The sequence below is a fragment of the Maniola hyperantus genome, chromosome 6, assembly GCF_902806685.2.
Source record: "Maniola hyperantus chromosome 6, iAphHyp1.2, whole genome shotgun sequence".
NCBI classification, from domain to species: domain Eukaryota; kingdom Metazoa; phylum Arthropoda; class Insecta; order Lepidoptera; family Nymphalidae; genus Maniola; species Maniola hyperantus.
In genome coordinates this window covers 14,468,336-14,490,396 of record NC_048541.1, presented here as the reverse complement: position 1 = coordinate 14,490,396, position 22,061 = coordinate 14,468,336, and the positions used below count along the sequence as shown (strand labels likewise).

The 22,061-nt window shown below is 38.5% G+C and overlaps 2 protein-coding genes and 1 long non-coding RNA gene across 3 annotated transcripts in view; all 3 read left to right on the top strand.

Moving 5' to 3' along the window:
* Nucleotides 1-11,297, top strand: part of LOC138402509 (uncharacterized) — a 189,899-nt gene extending 178,602 nt beyond the window's left edge. The window contains exon 2 of the long non-coding RNA XR_011236887.1: nucleotides 5,818-11,297. This is a non-coding gene — a long non-coding RNA (uncharacterized lncRNA). The remainder of the gene's footprint in view (nucleotides 1-5,817) is intronic.
* LOC117982962 (uncharacterized) overlaps nucleotides 1-11,297 on the top strand; it is a 129,224-nt gene extending 117,927 nt beyond the window's left edge. Inside the window, exons 6-7 of the mRNA XM_034969402.2 lie at nucleotides 4,053-4,147; nucleotides 4,639-11,297. Of these exons, the coding sequence (XP_034825293.1) occupies nucleotides 4,053-4,120 (68 nt within the window). The 3' untranslated portion in view covers nucleotides 4,121-4,147; nucleotides 4,639-11,297. The remainder of the gene's footprint in view (nucleotides 1-4,052; nucleotides 4,148-4,638) is intronic.
* Nucleotides 11,298-17,591: 6,294 nt separating this feature from the next.
* Nucleotides 17,592-20,676, top strand: LOC138402430 (uncharacterized). The gene has a single exon (XM_069499049.1). It carries the CDS (start codon nucleotides 18,353-18,355, stop codon nucleotides 20,588-20,590), a length of 2,238 nt encoding a protein of 745 aa, XP_069355150.1. The 5' UTR covers nucleotides 17,592-18,352; the 3' UTR covers nucleotides 20,591-20,676.
* Nucleotides 20,677-22,061: the final 1,385 nt, after the last annotated feature.

The following is a 22,061-nucleotide window of genomic DNA, read 5'->3' as shown; positions in this document are numbered from 1 at the left end:
TGTGTACTTCCGACCAAACTCACTTTTTTACATAAAGGTAATGAGCATTTCGGGCTCTTTCTGCCAAGCTGACACCAGTATTTCTATCTCTTTTCGTTGCAAAGATAAATACATGCATAATGTCGTATCTGAACACATTCTAAAAATTTGGAGAACCATAATTATATTTTTTGACTTGCGTATGTATGCACCAAAGCAATGGAGAAAAATGATAGATGTATTTTGAGTTCGACCATTATGCTACGAAATTAGTTTATTTGTAATACTAGCTGGTACTGCAGTTACGCACTTCTGCTTCTAAAATATGTAATAATTTTGTTAGGTAAAATCACAACAGATATTATGCTTCGAATTTTTTGTATTAATATTTGGACTGGGAATCATTTAAGACTTTTTGCCTTGTAATATAAATAATTTTGCAATAAAATTCATGGAAGTAAGTTGAAATAAAGCTTTTTGTTTGTGACTACATTAAAGTTGATGTGATTAATAGGTAAGAGATCCATCCTATTTCACCAAAATTTTGGACTAAACTACGGGAAAAAAGTAAAGAGCCAGAATAAAGCTGAAGACATTTTGAAAATGTAGACTAGAAAATCTTTTAGGACCACGAAAATCACACCATGGAAATCTAAACATATATTATAATAAAACCCCACTAAGCAAAAAACCGTGCATTTATGGTGTTTTTTATGAATCACAGTTCAAATCATCAGTTCAAAAATGTATTGCCCTAATTTTTAAGGTAGCCTTAAAAAATTAGAGTACCTAATCAATTTTTTTCTTCTTTACCCGTCTTATAATCGACCGAATTTGATATTAATCGAGAGCAGAAATTATAAGGCACCTACAATATGTGATGATAGTGATTCTAATGAAACATACCTAATTATAGGAAGCTTTAGATTAGATAATTATTAATTTAAATATAAATGTAGTATAAATTAATTTATTAATTAAACAACTAATAAAAGTGAAAGTAAAAAAATAAAAAAAACTTAACTAAAACACGAAAGAAACAGTTTAAATAAGTATCTGTAAAAAAGAACAGTCGAAACAGAAGCAATGGAATTTTCAAGAAAGCAGAAAGTAATTTTTTTATTACAAAAGTGGCAATGCCGGATTTGACTAACAGTAAATCCTTATACCTGCGTAGTTTCTGCACCTTAAAAACGATTCATGATGCTACCAGCAGTGTTGCTACTTTAATGTGGTCTGAAAACATCAGCTGCAGCGGAAGGAATAAAACAGTATCTTGTCTTATTTCATTAATCTACTAGAGAAGAAACAAAGTATTCTCGAAATTGTTGAAGAATTGACTTTGTGGTCTGATAATTGTGTCGGTCATAATCGGAGCATGATAATCGTTATGGCTTACTTATGATTATTATAAGGATTACCACACTAAAAGGTGATAAATCACAAGCTTTATGCTAAAATGCAACATGTACCTAAGTGGAGTAAGATGTAATCCATGCACAAATAGAAAAAAAGGGAACAGCTAAAAACAATGCAGATTACTAAACTAAGAGATTGGTCACAGTTTACAAGAACATGCGAAGGAAACAAAACTTTTTGATAAGTTTGATTTGGCACTACAACATATTTTTAAAGACCACATCCCTTTACAAAGGTGATATATCAGGACCGTTTGTTATATCAAAAAAAAAATAAGAACGGCGGGGATTTTCAGATTTCGGAATATATTACCTGGCTACAACTAACGCAATAATGCTGGGTGTTATTATTTTATAAAAACTACTTTAAACAAGACTTTTTTGTATTTCATTAGTATGTTATAGGTACATATAAACTTAAAATTCTTCCCCGCTTTCGCCCAATATACGACATAATGAGAAACCATTATCCACTGTAAAATATAACCAACTTTTGCAGTAGGCACCTGCTGACCTCCATTTTTACTTTACGTACCTAATCATTATAAGGAAAATCAGGCTATGTTGGCATGTTTTAGATTTCTATATTGATGTAACCGTCATGTATGCAATTCCACAAAAAATGTTTGGCCCACTGTAGGTTTCTAATTACTTTGTAAATTTTTTTCCAATTTTTGGCCGTTGTTTTTAATTAATGGGCTTTATTTGTGAATTTGTAAATGTTATTTTCATTCATTCAGAAGTCACAAGGTTTACACGGATGCAATGGTCAGACTATCGGGCGAATGCAATTATTATGTTTCAGATGTAACTAATCAGTTTCAGAAAAATCAGATAGGTACATTGTTGCTATCTCACAAAACTCCTAAATGATTTTTGTGAGATAACTACTGTGATCTTTTGTCCGAATATTACTTACGCATAATCAGTTAAGACCACTATTATGAAATATTAAGTAATAGATCCGACTTTTATTTCAAATTTGTAATAGTAAAAATTGCAGCCATAAAGTCGGTTTACAACTTATGCACACAATTTTTTAACACAGTTACGAATATTACCAGCATAAAGTCGCATATCGTCCATTTTGAAGAAATTGTGAGTTTATATTTTATTTATTAATGATAAAGTATTTCTAGTAATGGTTAATGATAGGTACAGTTAAGTGTTAAATATTACAAAAACAACTGAAATTGTATCTCAAGTAGTTAAGAAATTATGACCCAATTTCCCTAGCATTTTTGTTTTGGCTCTCCTGAAAAGTAGCAAAAATCCACATCCGACCTTATGATACTAGAGTCGAGATTTATTTATTTATGCAATGATGATTGATAAATTATTATATTATGATTAGAAGATAAAAATGTATGCCTTAATAAATGATTCTTAATATTTGAAATTGATCTCGATTCTAACCCTTTGTTTACCTTACCCTTCAGACGGCGTTGATTTTATTTTACCAATTAGTTCAGTAATTAAAGACAAGCTAGAAGATTAAATTTTACTGTTTAATCTCCAGGGGAATATTTTAATGAGATTTTATGAATAAACGGTAGATATTTACTTGCGGTTTTCTTTATTATCTTAATAATATTATGTACTTAAGTAAATAAATTTATCGATGATTAATTTTTTTGATTTTTGTATAAAGATAACGTCTTTTTAATCTGGTATAACCTTTTTTCCTAATGATTTGTTGAACTCAAGCTTGACAAAGTAAATGCAATTTGACTAATTATTATAGGAAACTAGCTGCCCTGGCGAACTTCGTTCTGCCTAACAGTCGATTAAATTTTTTTAAATTTTTCTATCTGTAAGAACCATCCTCGTAGTTCAAAAAATATTATAAAAAAAGAATAAGCGAAAGCGGTTCAGCGGTTCTCGAGATTTGCAATGAGCAACACATTTAGTGATTCATTTTTATATTATTGATAATGTTAAAAACAATATGGGTCGTATTTAATAAGGTAAACACAAAGTTACTCTTACCTATTTAAAACGTACGTACGTACGATTTACTGCAAGTATTGATTTTTTGTATGCCATAAAATACATTAAGTAGGTCGAGTAATAATATCCACTGATCAATCACTCTTTTCACTGTCCAGTCATTATTTTCATAGCTACTGATTAGTATCTGTTGTAGGATATTTTTTGAGGTATTTGATATGCGACTTATTGTTTTAGGGTTCCGTACCTCAAAAGAAAAACGGAACCCTTATAGGATCACTTTGTTGTCTGTCAGTCTGTCTGTCTGCCTGTCTGTCCGTCCGTCCGTCTGTCTGTCTGTCTGGGAAAAATCTGAAAACTGAATTTGTGGTTACATCACACAAAAAATTATCAAAGTAAGATAATTATGTCAAGTGGCGTATCATACGAAAGGGCCTGTGGATTCTAAAACAGATTTTACTTATTTTTATGAATCCTAGTTTTTGATTTATCGTGCAAAATGTCGAAAAATACGACTGTACTACGGAACCCTCGATGCGCGAGCCTGACTCGCACTTGGCCGATTTTTATTTATTATTTAAACCAAATTATTAAAACACTGATCGTCGTTTTTAAAGGATGCTTAGTGGTAATAACTTGTTTTTTTCTGCCTCGTTTAATAAAAGCCAAATATGAAACGAAACTAAATTTTAATGTTTGTTTCAGGAGCAAATTTTTACACCGCCCTGACGACGGTTCTGCTGCCCGCTTTAGCTCAATTACTGGTATCATAATCATCGATGGAAATATTAGTATTAAAGGTAATTAATTCAATTACGAATTAGAGCTTGAATAACGTAGCTAAATCTGGCCTGTTAAACGGCGTTCTCATGAGGCTATTTGAGTTATTTCTTAATATTGCAAAATAATACTTGGGTATTTCTTCAGATGAAATATACTTACCTAATTTCGCAAATAGATATATGTTTGCACGACGATTTATTTTTGAGTTTAAGCCGCCGTTTAAGATGAAGTGTGCAGTGGCTAATAAATACCACCAATCAGTTTCTACTTGGCATCGGGATTCAGAACGATATCATTATTGCCATCAGGACAGAGATAATCAATTTTCAATAAAGCCTTTTTTACCGAATATCATATTTTTTGTATATTATCCAATATACAATAGACTAGGCAACATAGGCCTCTTTAAAAATATATCAGTTGTAAAGTCTATAATATTATTATGAACAAAATAATATTTAGATCTAGAAATTAAAAAAATGTTATATTATATTTTCTTTTGTTACAGATTTTCAACCTGCAAGAAACAATCTACAATTACATTATGTGTGTCTAACAGCCGCACTCAGAGTCGCTAATCGTTACTTAAGATTGAGTTAAAACGAGACAGATTTATGTGAGAGATATAGCTCGGTCTCTTTTAAGCGAAACTTAAGTAACGATTAAGCGACTCTGAGTACGGCAGTAAGTGATTTAGGTCTCTAGTCATATAATTGTCCAAAGTTACACCAAAAACGTGCGTACTCGAAGAGTGTTCAAAATATTTTCTCTCACTCAAATTTTAGCTTTTATGTGTAATATCCGCTAAGACCCGTTAAGAGGAGTTTATTCGTAGTGCGCTCCAAGCAAACGTAGTTTGACTCTCGCATTAATATTAACCAATCAAACTCAATGAAATTTTGTAGATAAATTCTAAGAACCAATATATGTGTCTGTGGTTTACCAAATTTCCGTTAAAATATTTAGTTTTAAAGTTACACGGGCTCAAAGATTAAAATGCAAATATTTAAGCTCGTGCAGCGTTCTTAATACGAAAACCGTGGGGAGCGCGCTAGGAAACTCCTCTTAAGATAATTTATAATATAAATTTTAGATAAATACAAAATTGTACAGCTCTATAACGTGAATTTTCATTAAATATTTTTCTTAACAAAAAACTAAATGATTGTAAATAGCGACCTCTACTTAATTAAATTGTATAAATAATGTTGTAGATAGTTAATTATGGGCCTAACATTGGACGTTTCTTTTCTAGACAGCAAACATACCTACTTATTTTTACCTACCTTTTGGATTAATACCTTTGTACTGAGTACTGACCCAATTTAAAGAGATAATTATTATCAGAACAGCCACCAAAGATACGTTTTTTTTTTATTGAGATACAAGTTAGCCCTTGACTGCAATCACACCTGGTGATAAGTGATGATGCAGTCTAAGATGATAGCGGGCTAACCTGGAAGGGGTATGGCAGTTTTTATTAAACCCATACCCCTTTGGTTTCTACACGGCATCGTACCGGAACGCTAAATCGCTTGGCGGCACGGCTTTGCCGGTAGGGTGGTAACTAGCCACGGCCGAAGCCTCCCACCAGACCAGACCAGAAATTTAGAAATTATAAAATTCCAAACCCCTGCCAGGAATCGAACCCGGGACCTCCCACTATTAAGACCACTGCGCCAGGGAGGTCGTCAAACGTACTCCGAGAACAATTGATTCTATATTATATCTAGCACTCCAGGACAATATAATATTATCTAGATATACCAGTGAAAGAATTTTTAGAATCTTTTCATTAGTTCCAGAAATTATCTTCAACATACAAACTTACAATTATTACAAACTAACAATATTTAATCAAAACTACAGGAAGGATCGGGCTAAAACTTGGCATGCAGATAGCTATTATGACGCAGACATCCGCTAAGAGAGATTTTTGAAAAATTCAACCCCTCAGGGGGTAAATAGGGGTTTGAAATTCGTGCAGTCACGCGAACGAAGTCGCGGGCATAAGCTAATATTCATCATCATCATCATCATCAACCGATAGACGTCCACTGGTGGACATAGGTCTCTTCTAGGGACTTCCACACGCCACGGTCTTTGCACCGCCTGAATCCAGCGGCTCTAATCCATATTAATATTATAAATGCGAAAGTGTGTCTGTCTGTCTGTTTGTCTGTCTGTCTGCTAGTTTTTCACGGCTTAACCGTTCAACCGATTTTAACGAAATTTGGTACAGAGATAGCTTGCATCCCGGGGAAGGACATAGGCTTTTAATCCCAGAAAGTTGAAGAGTTCCCACAGGATTTTTATAAACCTAAATCCACGCGGACGAAGTCGCAGGCATCATCTAGTATTAATATAGATTAACAGCTAATCAATAACAGAACTTGGGGCGTGGGTCATAAAAGAATAAAATTAGTTAAAATTAACACATTAACTCAAGTAAGAAGAAAATCGTTAGGAAAAAATGATGAAATTATACGAAGCTCATATTCTGTCGGTGAAATCATCCCGTGGGAGGGGTTTTAATCTTCAGAATGGGAAATGAGGTGTTCACCAATCAATACGAGTATCACAAGTGGATCGTATCTACCTAGTATAGGTTCGAGTGTATTTGGGCGCTTCATTACTTGATATGTTTCGCTTGATTGCACTAGACTATGACCGAGTTAGATACAATAGTAATTTATTTTAATGACTACCATCGAACCATCCATTTTTTCAACGCTCTATCAAAGCACAGCTCAAACTACTGGACGAATCGGGCTGAAATTCGGCAAGCAGATAGCTAATATGACGTAGGCATCCGCTAAGAAAGGATTTTTGAAAACTAAACCCCTAAGGGGGTGAAATAAGGGTTTGAACGTGTAGTCCAAGCGGATGAAGTCGCGGGAATAAGCTAGTTTTTTATAATTTAGTAAAAGTTTACGATATATTGCAAATAAAACATAATATGACTGACGCTAGACTAGGTCAACGAACGAGGCCATTCGGAGTCAATGCCCTGTCGTAGGCGGGGCATTGACCCGAGTTTTGCATGCTATACATTGCGGGTTTTAAAAATACTAAATCACTAAAACTACAAAATGAGGCAAATGGTTATTGGTATGGGATTGTGTTTAGGTAGTATTAACAGTAACGCTAAGTTTTTGCTAGCGTTCTGGTTACAGCTTGTATAAAACTCTAATTATATATTTTTTAATAATGTTTAGTTAAGAAACGTCTATATTATTGTTGTTAGATAGTTTTATTAGTTGTAACTTAATTCACCAAAGTTAAACGTACCATATTTTGAAAAAAAAAGTATCGAATTATGAATTCATTATGATTATGTCTAATATTAATGTAATTTGTTAGTTAACTATGTGTATTAAATTGAAACTAAACTAATGCTAAGCCTGTGCTTGGTAATCTTAACGCATTAAGACATATAGAGCGTACTTTAAAATTTACTCAGACCTTACTTAGAAATGAAATAAGGCAGAATAACGTGAGAGACACAAATCTGTCTATAACTTAAGTCTGAGCGAAGTCAAAATGTGCGCTATGTATAGAACGCAGTCTAAGCGTCGTTGTACCTACACATATGGAACTGCACCGCATCGTTTTATGAACCTTTATAATATTACCTTTATTTAATTTATTTTCCAAAATAATTTAATTATATTTTTAATCTCAATTAATATTTTCAATGAGTTATAAGATTGTGAAATAATAATTCAATAAATCGTTTTCAATAAATAAATTCATTCTAAATAATTATTATTTAGGTATTTAGTTTACTGTATCTATTAATTAATCACATGAAATAAATTAAATTTTAGCGCTATTACTGGAAGAATATTTAAGTTATAGTTTTTGCATTTCACGAAGACAAGTGGCTCATGCTTGTGTTTAAGTCGTATCAGTATAAGTGAGGTAGGTACACTAAGGCTGAGATTTATAGAGCGCACTTTGACTTTGCTCAGACTTAAGATTGAGTTAAAACGGGACAGATTTATGTGAGAGATATAGCTCTGTCTCGTTTTAACTCTGTCTTAAGTCTAAATTAACTCAGAGTGCGCTCTATAGATGTGTGAGTTTCTGAGCGCTTGCTCGCGACTAACTGGTCCGACATGCATGCACACTTACGCAATGACGACTTATGAAACGACGTAACCACAAGTAAAGTTCACTCGTCTTCATAAATTGCAAGAATATACACAACAAAGAAATTTGCAAGAATGTAAAGATACAGTAAAGCTCTGGGCCCCTGGTTAAGAAATTGTTGTTTTTTTGTTTGGCAAAATTTCTGTGATGCGTTGCCGCCTTCCGTAGTCTGCGCTTGGCTAATTTTATATAGCTTTTAATTGTAAAAATAAACGATACCACCACTATGAGCTATGTAGGAGTACCGTACCAAAGATATCAGTTGCGAGGACACGTTGGACGTACAGTTATAGCCGGCAGGCATCGACCTTTAAAAAGAGATTTCAGCTTCATAGAGCGTTGTCTCTTTTACTCATGCCTATTTTTACCTTTCTAAAGGTCGATGTACAATATTTCCTGCCGGGTGCTTTATACACTCACACTGGATGCGAGTTAATCATACACGGTAAGGTAACCTCACATCCAGTGTGAGCGATTTCCAAGCGAGTACTGCGTGTCAGTGCGTGCTAAGAGTGCGTTTCCACTGACATGGAGCTAGGCGGAGTGGAGCGGAGCGGACCGTGAATTGGTCAATCACAGTGCTCGAAATCTCCACTTCGCATCAGTGGAAACTGTCAATCCAATCCAATCCATCAGCCTGTTTGCGTCCACTGCTGGACATAGGGCTTTCCAAGAGCGCGCCACCAAACACGGTCCTCCGCCTTCCTCATCCATCTCCCCACCACCTTCTTCAGGTCATCGGTCCAGCGGGCTGGGGGTCGTCCCACAATGCGCTTACCGGTACGCGGTCTCCACTCCAGAACACGTCTGCCCCATCGGCCGTCGGTTCTGCGACAGACATGACCTGCCCATTGCCACTTCAGCTTCGCTAATCTTTTGAGCTATGTCGGTCGCTTTTGTTCTTCTGCGAATTTCCTCGTTCCGGATTTTATCCCTGAGAGTGATACCCAACATAGCTCGCTCTATAGCGCGCTGAGCGACTTTTAGTTTGTGGACGAGGCCAACTGTCAGTGTCCACGTTTCCGCTCTATACGTCATCACAGCTGTGTGATTGGCTAATGCACGGTCAGTTCCGCGTTAATGGAAACGCGCCCTTAAAAGGGGTTTAGGAATATTTGGATCTTTAAAAGACCTGACCCCACGCGGACGCGGAAAGCTAGTTACACTTAGCGTGGCGTCAGGCGTGAAGTCAGGTGTTGCCAATTTGGTTCTGCCATTATTTTTCAAAAAATTATTTCATTATCATTAAGTAAGATTCATTGTGTACGGAATCCTAAATAAAGCATAAGAATGTACGATATACCGTGTATATGTACAAAAATAATAAAATCTGTTCTGTTGTTTTATAAGGAAGGAAGACTTACCTCCTTGAACAGGGTATCAATTTTTTATTAATATTTTTGTTTTATATTAATGTAATTACGATTTTATGATTATGAATTTATGGACAATATTTATCTATGTAAATTTAGATTTAGCCCTTATTCTTAACTCTACTGTTTTTTAATTGTATTTACCTATTTATTTTAAAAAATCACAAGAAAATATTTAAAATTAATTTTAAATTGGGTAAATCGGTAAACACGTTATCAATCTATTCAAGCGTAAAATAAAGTAGATAAATTTTTGAAATAAATTTTTGTTTCATGGATAAGGGCCCTTTGTAAATATTTGTACGGAATTCTATTAGGATAAGATGTGTAAAGGTGGCGACTGACCTGTCACATAACATTCCTAACCAGCATGTTACATTAGGGGTCCGTAGTCTATAGTAAAGTATAAGAAGTAATTTTTTTTTAATTCAGATACCTCAGGGACCTCCTACTAATAAGACCTGAGCGCTTACCACTGCGCCAGAAATGGCATAACCTTTCTCTTTCTGAGAGGAGATCCGTGCTCAATAGTTTTGGAACTATTTTGAAAACGTAAAAACACTATTACATTTTCCCTCTATAATAAAAGAAAAAGGTGACTGATCTGATTTACGTTGCTCGAATTCAAGCGTCTAAAAACTTACACGTCAAAGTAAAATGTATCTTAACTGCTTAATTTTAAAGCTTAAGTTCGTCTAAAGCCAGCGGTGCGGGAACGTTGCGAAATCAAACACAGTGATACTGAAATTTTCAAATAAGTCAAAACACAATAACGTTAGTCAAAAGTCAGTAGCACTGATTTTAATTTCACAGCGTTTCCACTTGGAGCGCTGTCTAACTTCGGCTTTAAAACAAATAAAAAAAACCGGCCAAGTGCGAGTCAGGCTCGCGCAATGAGGGTTCCGTACTACAGTCGTATTTTTTCGACATTTTGCACGATAATTCAAAAACTATGATGCATAAAAATAAATAAAAATCTGTTTTAGAATGTACAGGTGAAGACCTTTCATATGATACCCCACTTGATATAGTCACTCACTTCGAAAGTTGAAAATACTAATTATTAGTTCATGACCACAATTTAATTTTTTTTTGTGTGATCTAACCCTAAATTCACGGTTTTCAGATTTTTCCCCAAATGTCAGCTATAAGATCTACCTACCTGCCAAATTTCATGATTCTAGGTCAACGGGAAGTACCCTGTAGGTTTCTTGACAGACAGACAGACAGACAACAAAGTGATCCAATAAGGGTTCCGTTTTTCCTTTTGAGGTACGGAACCCTAAAAACAGACCGAATTGAGTTCCAATTCCGACCCGGTAAAAAATGGACCTTCAAAATTAAAGTTACTTTAACGCTAAAATGTTTCGACGGTCAAATTCTATCAACGTCAGTGAGATATAAAATCTTTGCACTAAGCATACTGGCTCTACGAATGCTCACATTGTGACGTGTTACATGTTACATTACAACTTACATTACGTTCAAATGATACAGGTCAGTCGCCAGTCGCCAGTATCTTTTGTTATGTTAATTTAAGTGAAGATAAACACATTCGCTGTGCATATTGCCGTTTATGGATAAGATCCAGTCAAGACATTTTGTGAGGTTTCTTAAAATAAATGAAACAGTCGTTGTGCATGTGACTTTTATTTCAATCATCACCCAACATGGGGGCAGACCAACAAATTCCTGAAAGACCGGCAACGCATTGGTAGTTCCTCTGGTACTACAAATGTTCATGGGCGGCGGTAATCACTTAACATCAGGTGACCCACCTGCTCGTTTGCTCGGCATTTTTATTAAGAAAAACACAAACATTTTTTGTAATTATAGACTATCGCTTGGCTGCAATCCGTCCTGCTGGCAAGTGATGATAAAGCCTAAGATGGAGCACGCTTGCCTAGAAAACGCCCATACATCAATCAACCAATCATTTTGTTTGCGTCCACTGCTGGACATATACCTACCTTCCTGAAAACGCGCTACCACACAAAGTCCTTTCTCATCCACCCACTTCTGACTACCTTCTAAGACTGTCCAGAAGGGGCGAATTCGCCGCGAATCGTTTCGTGCGTCTACGCGCGTATGTTGCATCCAGAAAGAGCGTGCGTTGACGAGCATTCATGTCGCTTCATTTCTCTAGATACGTAAACTTGCAGTGGAGTTCGCAACTTCGCACGTGAACTGAACGCAACTAAAGGAGTCTCTTGTACCTACGTACGCGCGAGTCGCGAGCCTGGCGTACTACGCGCGATTTACGCGCGTATTTTAAATTTGCGCTATGCTTGTGGATGCGATGTATGTGCCCAGTATCTCGCCAACGCGCATATGAATTCGCACGAATTCGTGGCGAATTCAACCCTTCTGGATATGGTCTTTGGTAGTCAACCGATGTCCCCTGGACCACACTTGTTCTGTAGTTGAGTCTACGTACCAGCAAGCACAGACATTAAGCGGCCAGGCCGCGCGCCGCAATTGGTTCTTCCACAATCGTAAGTACAAGCATAAGTATAAGCGCATTTTAAAACTAGTCGTTGAAGCCATGGCTTCGTCGCTGCGTTCTGTGTCTTAGGTGCTCCTATGGCATCAAAAAAAAAACTAATAAATGATAAAAAAGCTTGGATTTGTCTCGCTCCAGCAATGCACATAATTACTGTAAATTGTAAATTGATCACTTGAAAAGAGCAACCGCCGAGTTTATTGCTGGTTCTTGGTAGGAACGGCATTCCGAACCAGTGGTAAATTAAACAAGTTGACGATTCAAAAGCACTTGTAAAAGTTTACTTGAATAAAAATATAGATATTATTCTATCTATTCTACATCCGACAATCAGCGACCGATTTTTGTCAGCAAATGGAGCACTTCCTACGCATAATCGGTCAAAAAACATTGTGAGAGAGGCAAACCTTGAAATATTTTTTTTATTGAGATATATGTTAGCTCTTGACTGCAAACTCACCTTGAATTATTGTAACATATATTTTTTTTATACTTTAATTGGTACTGAAAATAAAAAACCAATATGAACAATACACGAAGCTTTACAATAACGATTCTCGTTCTTGAAACCTGGCACTCAGCCATTGTATGCTCAGAATGTGAGCCTTAAAAATTCCACGTGCAAAAATATTTAATAAACCTTTTATTATTGTTTCCAAGCGTTCTTGTGGAATAAATACACTGAAGAGTGTGGGGGCACTCATGCCCTCAAACGATATTTTTTTTAAAATAAATATAATCGAAGTGATTTTGAGATCAAAATAATTGTTTTTTAATAAGCTCATAATATAAATTCACTCATAGTTCACATAGTTCGTAAAACCGATAGACGTTGAGGTCCCAAGGTGCTAGAATGGCGACCTCTCACCGGAAGACGCAGTGTTGGAAGACCCCCCACTAGGTGGACGGACGACATCAGACGAGTCGCAGGGAGCCGCTGGATTCAGGCGACGGACCGTGGCGTGTGGAAGTAAGTACAAGAGACCTATGTCCAGCGGTGGATGTCTATCCGTTGATGATGATGATGGTGATGATGATAAATTAACTTTTGGAGTTATGTGCGTTTTAAGCAATTACAGTAGCCGGCAAAAAATATTGTACATCGACCTTTAGGGTGCCTGTCCACTGAAGCGGAGCGAAACAGTGTATATAGTTGACCAATCAGTTTTATCAGGTGACGCGATAAAAATATCACATTATTTACCGACAATCTGAGTCAACAACAATTATATAGTAATTAGATAAGGCTAGCTTTAAGTTTTATTGTATTAAAAAAAAAAAAAAAAAAAAAAAAAAAAAAAAAAAAAAAAAAAAAAAATCTGAGTCTGTTCATCACATCTCCGCTTCAGTGGACAGGCATCCTTATTTTGGCTTCGTAGAGCGTTGTCTGTGTCACTGATACCTATGTGACAATTTTCGATCTCAACGACAGAGACAACGCTTTACGAAACCGCTTACCTATCTCTTTTCCAAAGGTAAATGTAATATTATATTTCCTGCCGGATTCTGTAAAATATCACTTGTTTGAACAGCGAAGGAAAACATCGCGAGAAAACCGGCATGTCTTTTGTATCACGTGTGCGTTCTCCATAATGTTTTCGAAAGTGTTTAAAGTCTGCCAATCCGCACTTGGCTAGCGTGGTGGACTATGGCCTAACCCTTTTTCATTCTGAGAGGAGATCCGCGCTCAGTAGTTTTGGAACTATTTTGGAAACGTAAAAACACGAATTATATTTTCTCTCTATAAAGTTAAAAAGGATTGAGATATAAGTGCCTTCGAAGAGCAAGATAGAAACCCTCGGTGAAGATAAGAGACCCTAAATCAATTCTGAAGGGTATCTCTGATCTAATTGCTAGACAATGATCTCTGTAAGAGACAGGGTGATCCGAGGCTTAACTTCGTGAATTAAGTGCTTAGGGCTAAGGGAACTATCTTAGGCTGAAATCTATAGAGCGCACTTTGACATTTCTCAGACTTAAGTCTTAGTTAAAAAGAGACAGATTTATCTACGCGATATAGCGCTGTCTCGTTTTAACAGTGTCTTAAGTCTAAGCAAAGTCTAAGCACGCTCTATAGATTTCAGCATTAGAGATAACGACACTAGTTTTTCATTGGAGTTTTTCTTCTTACCTATTTTATGAAGTGGCTTAGTAATATTTTTATTTAAAATGTGATAAACTCTCCGAGAAGAGAGTACTTCTATCGTTAAGTCTATTAGGTATGATTGATGGAGAATTTTTTTTAAAAAGAGATAGCGAGCAAATGATCACGCGGGTCACCTGATGTTAAGTGATTACCGCCGCCCATGAACATTTGCAGCACCAGAGGAACCGCCGATGCGTTGCCAGCCTTTTAGGAATTTGTTATTACACTTATGGATCGAATACAACTTTTCTAAATTTTTTGGTATTATATGAAAAAATATGGTATAAAAATTAAATTATTTTTAGAGGAAATTGTAGTTCAATAGTAGTAGGTAAGTATTAAGTTTTGTAAAATGACATTTCCAGTTGAAATCTGCTGAGAATCCAATTTACCAGTATTGTGGTTCGTTAAACTAAAGTGGTCCACGTTACCGTCCTGTCGAGTGCCGAAAAATCAGTGTCAAGTACTCCCAACCGCCGCTCGCACTTGACCGTTTTCATCTCAATTGAATTGTCTTTGCCAACCTCAATAATGAATCTAATGCGATCGCAAGAGCTGCCAAATCTCTGAATAAAGTGTTAGTTTTGCCAACTGTGGTACGTGGGAGCGTTTACAAAGTTATTGTTGCCAAATACCTAGATATCTAATACTAGAACTGTTTATATTTTTATATGGATACTTACACCTGTTACACCTTGTATAATGCCCTGTTTTTCTGTCTCACTTTTTAACTCACTTCTGTATCCGTTTACACTTAAGAGCCCTCGCCCACGGCGACTTTTTGTAGCGATACAGTAGCGATGCTGTCGCGCTTCCGCATCGATACAGTCGCGAAGCGGTCGCTAGCTGTGTGCCCTCGCCCACGGTCTTAGATTCAGTCGCGATGCAAACGCGATACTGTCGCGCTTCTGTCTCGATGCAAACGAGAAAAAAATGTTGCACTGATGCTTGGTTCTCCATTCATGCGCCACCCTCCCTCCGTTCTTTCCCCGATGTCGTCCGACACGGTCGCGCGTTTGCATCGATACAGTCGCGATGCAGTAGCGCGTTGCAAATGCGACTAACACGCGTTAGTAGTGATGCTGGCGTGCGTTTAGTAAACGCGCGACAGCATCGCTACAAAAAGTCGCCGTGGGCGAGGGCCCTTACACCCTTGATTGCAATCCTGTAGGGCGATTTCGTAAAACCTGCATCAATCATAATCTCAATCGTTGCGATTGGCTGAATTTGTGCTACTCTTATTGCAACAATGCATTGTAGCCAATAGTGAGCGACCGTCAACCAATCAGAGGTGATTGCGATCGTGACATTGTAGCTGTCATTCTACCGCAATCGCGCTGCTGTTTTATATGCATTTAATTTTTAGGGTTCCGTATCTCAAAAGGAAAAACGGATCCCTTATAGGATCACTTTGTTGTCTGTCTGTCAAGAAACCTACAGGGTACTTCCCGTTGACCTAGAATCATGAAATTTGGCAAATAGGTAGGTCTTATTATTATAGCAGACATTCGGGGAAAAATCTGAAACCGTGAATTTGTGGTTACATCACACATAAAAAAATTAAATTGTGGTCATGAACAACATTATACAACACACGTTTTGAAACACACCTTCAAACGTCGTCTGCTAAAATCATTGGCTTGAGTTGGGTCAACGTTCGGAGTCATAAATGTGCCAATGTAGAGAGAGTTCCCTCAAATAATGAGGCAAATAGGCAACAAAACAGATTTATTCCTTTCGGCTAGGGGTGCGCTCAATAATTTAGTTTGGTAATTCGACCGGAGGCAAGCCGGGTGTATCTATTATTCAAGCTGAAGCCGAAAAGCTTGAGCAACACCCCTGGGAGGCGACGTGGCGCTCTCTGTAGAAAAAGTTTTAGTTCAGGCATTTCATTTGGAAGGAAGAGCAATTCAACACTTTGTGACAAACTACTGTGAGCTATACAGTGCGAAAAAAACCGGCCAAGTGCGAGTCAGGCTCGCGCAACGAGGGTTCCGTACTACAGTCGTATTTTTACGACATTTTGCACGATAATTCAAAAACTATGATGCATAAAAATAAATAAAAATCTGTTTTAGAATGCGCAGGTGAAGACCTTTTATATGATACCCCACTTGATATAGTTATCTTACTTCCAAAATTGAAAATACTATTTATATTCGTACATGACCACAATTTAATTTTTTTATGTGATGTAACCACAAATTCACAATATCCGGAGGGTGCCTGGAATTGATTGGATGCGAAAGGAAGAGATATGTCATAGACAAAGCCACGGCTTACACCAGTAGGTACGATCAGTGTCGATGCATCAGGCTTCTTATTTTACTTAAAATCGAGTAATTGGTAATCTTGAATCTTGTGACATAAAGAGTAGGTACATGAATTTGAAGACAGATCACAGTTGATATTATTAATTATTCGGCCCAGTGGTCCAGTACTTTTATCAAAAAAAAACATTGCATTTATACCTACCTCCCTTTGAACGTGTGCTAATTTTTTCTCAAAAGGACTAATACAACGGAAATTGTTTTCTAATCCCTACGCCGCACGGTCGACAATTGATTGATTGTGACTGCTGAATTGTTTATTTCACTTTTGGTTTCTTTTACTTTATTGATAGTTGTGTGAATGCTTCTCAATGATTTCTCTGGTTGGATAATAAAGTGTAAAATTTAGTCCGACCTTTTTGAAAGTGAACTCGAATCTACCCGGAAAATGTAGGTAAGGTGATACTAATTATTAGTTTATGACCACAATTTAATTTTTTTTGTGTGATGTCACCATAAATTCACGGTTTTCAGATTTTTCCCCTAAAGCCAACTATAAGACCCACCTACCTGCCAAATTTCATGATTCTAGGTCACCGGGAAGTACCCTGTAGGTTTTTTGACAGACCGACAGACAGACAGACGGACAACAAAGTGGTCCTATAAGGGTTCCGTTTTTCCTTTTGACCTCAAAAGGAAAAACCCTAAGAAATATATTTTGGTATTCAATACTAAGATTGTACCTGCAAATCAAATTATACTGGTTGTTTAAAACCAAATCCAACAGCATTACTTAGTTTGATACAAGAGCTTTCTACTTGAGATTCCGGTAGGCATTTACCGACACGTGAGCGGAGCTTACGCACTCACCTGCCTACCAAGACATAGAGCTGAAAAATGAGCCAAAATATTACTGTCTAATAAATTCGCGCAGAATCTCAACATTTATAGCGACCACTGTAGTGTCCCCTTCCCCGCACCTCGTGCACGCGGCGTGCCGGGCGGCTATTTTTAGAATAACATGTTTCCCCTCCTGCAGGACCCCTCTGACGCGCGGTCCTGCAGTTTAGTTCGTCCCCGGTCCCCGCGCGTACGCATGCGCGAAACAATTGTTTAGTCTAAGTTTACAAATAATACAGTGTTTTTCCTGAATCATACACGGTTTTCATTTAATACCCTATAACTGGCGCTCAACGTTTGGGCCGTGTTTAGCTTTCAGACATTGTTTAGAAAAAGAACTGACTATTCAATTCAATCGGATTTTGTGTTAGAATCAGTTACGACGCAATTTAAACGTTTCTAAGTGCCTACTATATTCCTAGAATAGGTGTGTAGGTTTCTAAGAATCCGAAAGAACAATATTGTGTGTGAGACAGTGGAACGTTCTCAAAAAGTGACTTGGTTACGAGTTGGTTCAAGTGCTCACATGTAGTCATCCTAGTGCTTAGTTTTAGGTCACCTAGGATAGTTGTGACGTTGCATATCGTAAGCCAGTGAACATTAGTGTAAGGACCTACAATCACGCTTCGTGTGAGTCTAGGTAACTAGCATTCGTGTCGAACGGGAACAAGTAGGTATAGCTGCCTACTAGTGAACATTAGTGTACCTATCGCTTCGTGTGAGACTGGGTTCGTTTCCCTAGGATTACGTCGAACGTTAGAGATAAATCTGTGAACATTAATGTGTTAATTAGTGTAGGTACGAGCAGTGACGCTTCGCGCTAATCTAGCTTTTAGTTCGTGTTAGCGAAAAGTGTTTAATAGACTAAAGTGGACATGGTGCGGACACGGTCGCGTGCAAACAGTGCTTCGCGCAGTACGCAGCAGCCTGTAGCTGGTGCTGCTACAATGCATTCAGGTGATGGAGAGGTATTCGTGGACGTGCGTACATCCACGCCGCCGCTAGCGGGACCGTCGTCCGCTGGCGCCTCCGCCCCATCGTCGCCGCCGCAGTACGGGCGTGAGCGGCCTGACCTCGCGCAGTTGGCACAGTTCGGGTCGGCTCCGCCCACCGCCGCAGTACCACCACAACCAATTTTAATGACGGACCAACAGTTAATATTATTATTGCAATCCTTACGGGCGCCGCAAGGCGGGCCGCCACCGTCGACGACTGTAAGTACTAACTTAGCTAAATGTACATCGAGGTACAACGGTGTCGCCGATGTGCTAGCTTTCATAGACTCGGTGCAAATCTATAAAGACTGTGTAGGGGTAAGTGATGACATAGCCCTAAGAGGCCTGCCGATGCTGCTGACGGACTTTGCGGCTACATGGTGGCAGGGCGTTAAGCACTCGGTCGCAAGTTGGCAAGAAGCACTGACGTTGCTTCGACAGACATTCGGGCCGCGCCTCCCACCACACAAAATTTATAGAGAGATTTTTAGCCGTGAGCAAGGTAAAGAGCGTACAGACGTGTTCGTATGTAGGGTTAGAGCCCTGATCGCTCAATTACCCCCAAACACACTGACAGAGAACCCTGTCCAGCTAGACATAGTCTATGGGCTCCTCCATAAGAGAATAAGGGAGAAGGTACTGAGGAGTGCTGTCAGCTCGTTCGCGGAGTTACTTCAACAGGCACGGGTGGTAGAGGAGGTCCTGGAGGAAGGTTCGTCTCCTACCGGGAACTATACGGCCACGCCTACCCACCTACCGCCGCCTGTCACGCCGGCTTTGACGTCACCAACACCTGCAGAGGTGAAGCCAGAGGAAACCTCCCAAGACAAGCCCAGACTCAGGTGTTCATTTTGTAAGATGTTTGGCCACGCCAAGGATGACTGCCGCAGACTCAAGGATAAGACCACTTCAACTCCAGTGAAGAGTGAACCTGTCATAACACCGTCGGAGCTGCGCCCGTCCATAAATTGTTTTGGATGCGGTGCGCCCGGGGTTATAAGGTCAAATTGCCAGACGTGCAGAGAGAAGAACGCTACGCTCCCATCACCGACAGCGTTTCAATCCGTGTCCGTGGATGGAGCCGTGTTAAACCCGCGTGTGCGCCCATTATTAAAAATCGAAGTGTTTGGATCTGTAGGTACGGCATTGCTTGATACCGGTGCCAAACAATCAGTGGCTAGTGTTAGCTTAACAAAGCATTTAAGGTCAAATGGCCAAGTGTTTAATAGTGTAGAAACTGAATTGCGTTTTGCTGACGGAAGTCAACGTATACAGATTGTAGAGACGGCCTTAGTGAATGTAAAGGTGCAGGAAAGGGAGATTACGACTCTTTTTATGGTCTTGCCTGGCGCTATAGACTCCTTATTAGGGATGAACTTTATTAAGGACGCTGGCATGGTGCTTGATTTTGGGAACAATCGTTTCTCTTTACATTCTACGGGATTTTTCGAACTACAATATCAAAACACTAACCACGCTGTGGTTAGTGCGGCAGTTGGTCTCAGCGAGGGCGTACTCGTGTCACCAGCCGATAAAGGAAAATTGGCGGTGCCACTAGAAAAGAAGGAAGGCATCTTTAGTGTAGGGGGAGGGCCGACGCCTTTTAGCATGCCTAGGATTGATTCCGCGCCCATTTCTACGCTGCCTTACGGGGGAACACCCGCTAAGCAGGAGATCGTAAGAGTCGAACGACAACAACATCTTACTAAGGAAGCTGCGGACAAAGCCCGCCTTCTAAGGGCAGTCCATAAAGTAGGGGACCTCGTCATGATAGAAAGTCATAGTCTAAGTCAATCGACGCAAGGATTGACGTCAAACTTTGTCCCTCAATGGGAAGGTCCGTATAGGGTTAGTAGGATCGTTTCCCTTAACACGTATGAGGTAGTGGATGGGGAGAACATACCCCATGGTAAGTACCATGCCAGCCTTCTAACCCCGTACGTAGGACTTGGTGGTGCCATTATAAGTAATCGGAAAAGGGGTAGACTCCGGAAAAAACATGAGTGCCAAGCCAGCTCCAGCGCCTTCTGCTGGCTTGTAGGGGGAGGATATAGCGACCACTGTAGTGTCCCCTTCCCCGCACCTCGTGCACGCGGCGTGCCGGGCGGCTATTTTTAGAATAACATGTTTCCCCTCCTGCAGGACCCCTCTGACGCGCGGTCCTGCAGTTTAGTTCGTCCCCGGTCCCCGCGCGTACGCATGCGCGAAACAATTGTTTAGTCTAAGTAATGATTTTATGTGTAAATAAAATAGAATTGTGCACTAATAACTTTTAATTAATTTAAATAATTGTTACAACTTAACAACTTGTATATGCCAACGTAAGCGTCCAGAGATCACACTTGAAAAGTAGAAGGCATTGAGCCATAGGCACAGTGCTATAACAATGAGTACGGGTAACATTAGTAAGAGGCTTCAAATTTTACATCTAACACTCCCACTAAATTTAAGCCTTAAACAACAAAATAAACTGTAACAAAAATTAAACAACAGAATGACACATTTAAAATTTTAAGTATTAAGTGTTACCAAGCCAATCTTTTCTCTTAACAATCAAAACTTGTCTCTACTCAAAGTTTTAGTAAAAATATCAGCGTACCTACTGATTACTACTGCAAACATACTTTAATTCAATTACTTTATCATATTACTTTTCTTTTACAAAATGATACTTAATATCGATGTGTTTGCATCTTTTATGAAGATTAGCATTTCTTATAACACTTACAGCACTCTGATTATCTAAATTTAGGCACAATGTCTGTTGTTTATATTCACCAATATCACTTAATAACTGTTCAAATGGCTTCTTTGGTAGCGGCACAGGCTGCCATGAATTCAGCCTCTGTTGTCGATAGAGCTACAGTTTGCTGACGTTGGTTGGACCAAGTTACTGCTGCTCCGTTCTTTATGAATACATAGCCCGTGATTGAGCATCTGGTGTCAACATAATTGGCATAGTCTGCATCTCAGTAACCCAGTATTTCTTGCATTTCTCTATTTGCATTCCGACAAAATTACTAACTGAGCTTGTTTTTATTTCAAAAATGTTTGCAAGTCACTGATAAGCTCTTTTAATACAGACTTATTCGTAGAAAACAATAGGCCGTCATCCACATATAAACATAAATAGCATTTTGTTCCATTTACATTGCCCATATAAACACATTGGTCAGCTTTGCTATTGACAAGCCCACATGTTACTTTTGCAGGTTAGACCTTCTGGTGGAGACATAAATATATTCTCTTCTAATTCTCCATAGAGAAAAGCAGTTTTAACATCCAATTGAATAATTTCTAGATTATATTCAACAGCTAAAGACAATAATAAACGGATTGAGTCATACCTGACTGTCGGAGCAAAAGTTTCCTTGTAATCTATACCTTCAGTTTGTGCATAACCTTTGGCACAAAGTCGTGACTTGAAGCGTGGACCCGTTGGCTCGTCTTTGATTCGGAAGACCCATTTACATCCAATTACCTTGGTGTCTGATGGTTTTTCTACCAATGTCCAGGTTTCATTCTTTTCATGAGCCTCAAGTTCTTCACTGATAGATTTTCTCCATTTATCTGCATCGCTTGAACTCAA

Bases quoted from the DNA above. Each gene is read 5' to 3' on its own strand.
- LOC138402430 (XM_069499049.1), top strand. From the start codon at position 18,353: ATGGTGCGGACACGGTCGCGTGCAAACAGTGCTTCGCGCAGTACGCAG.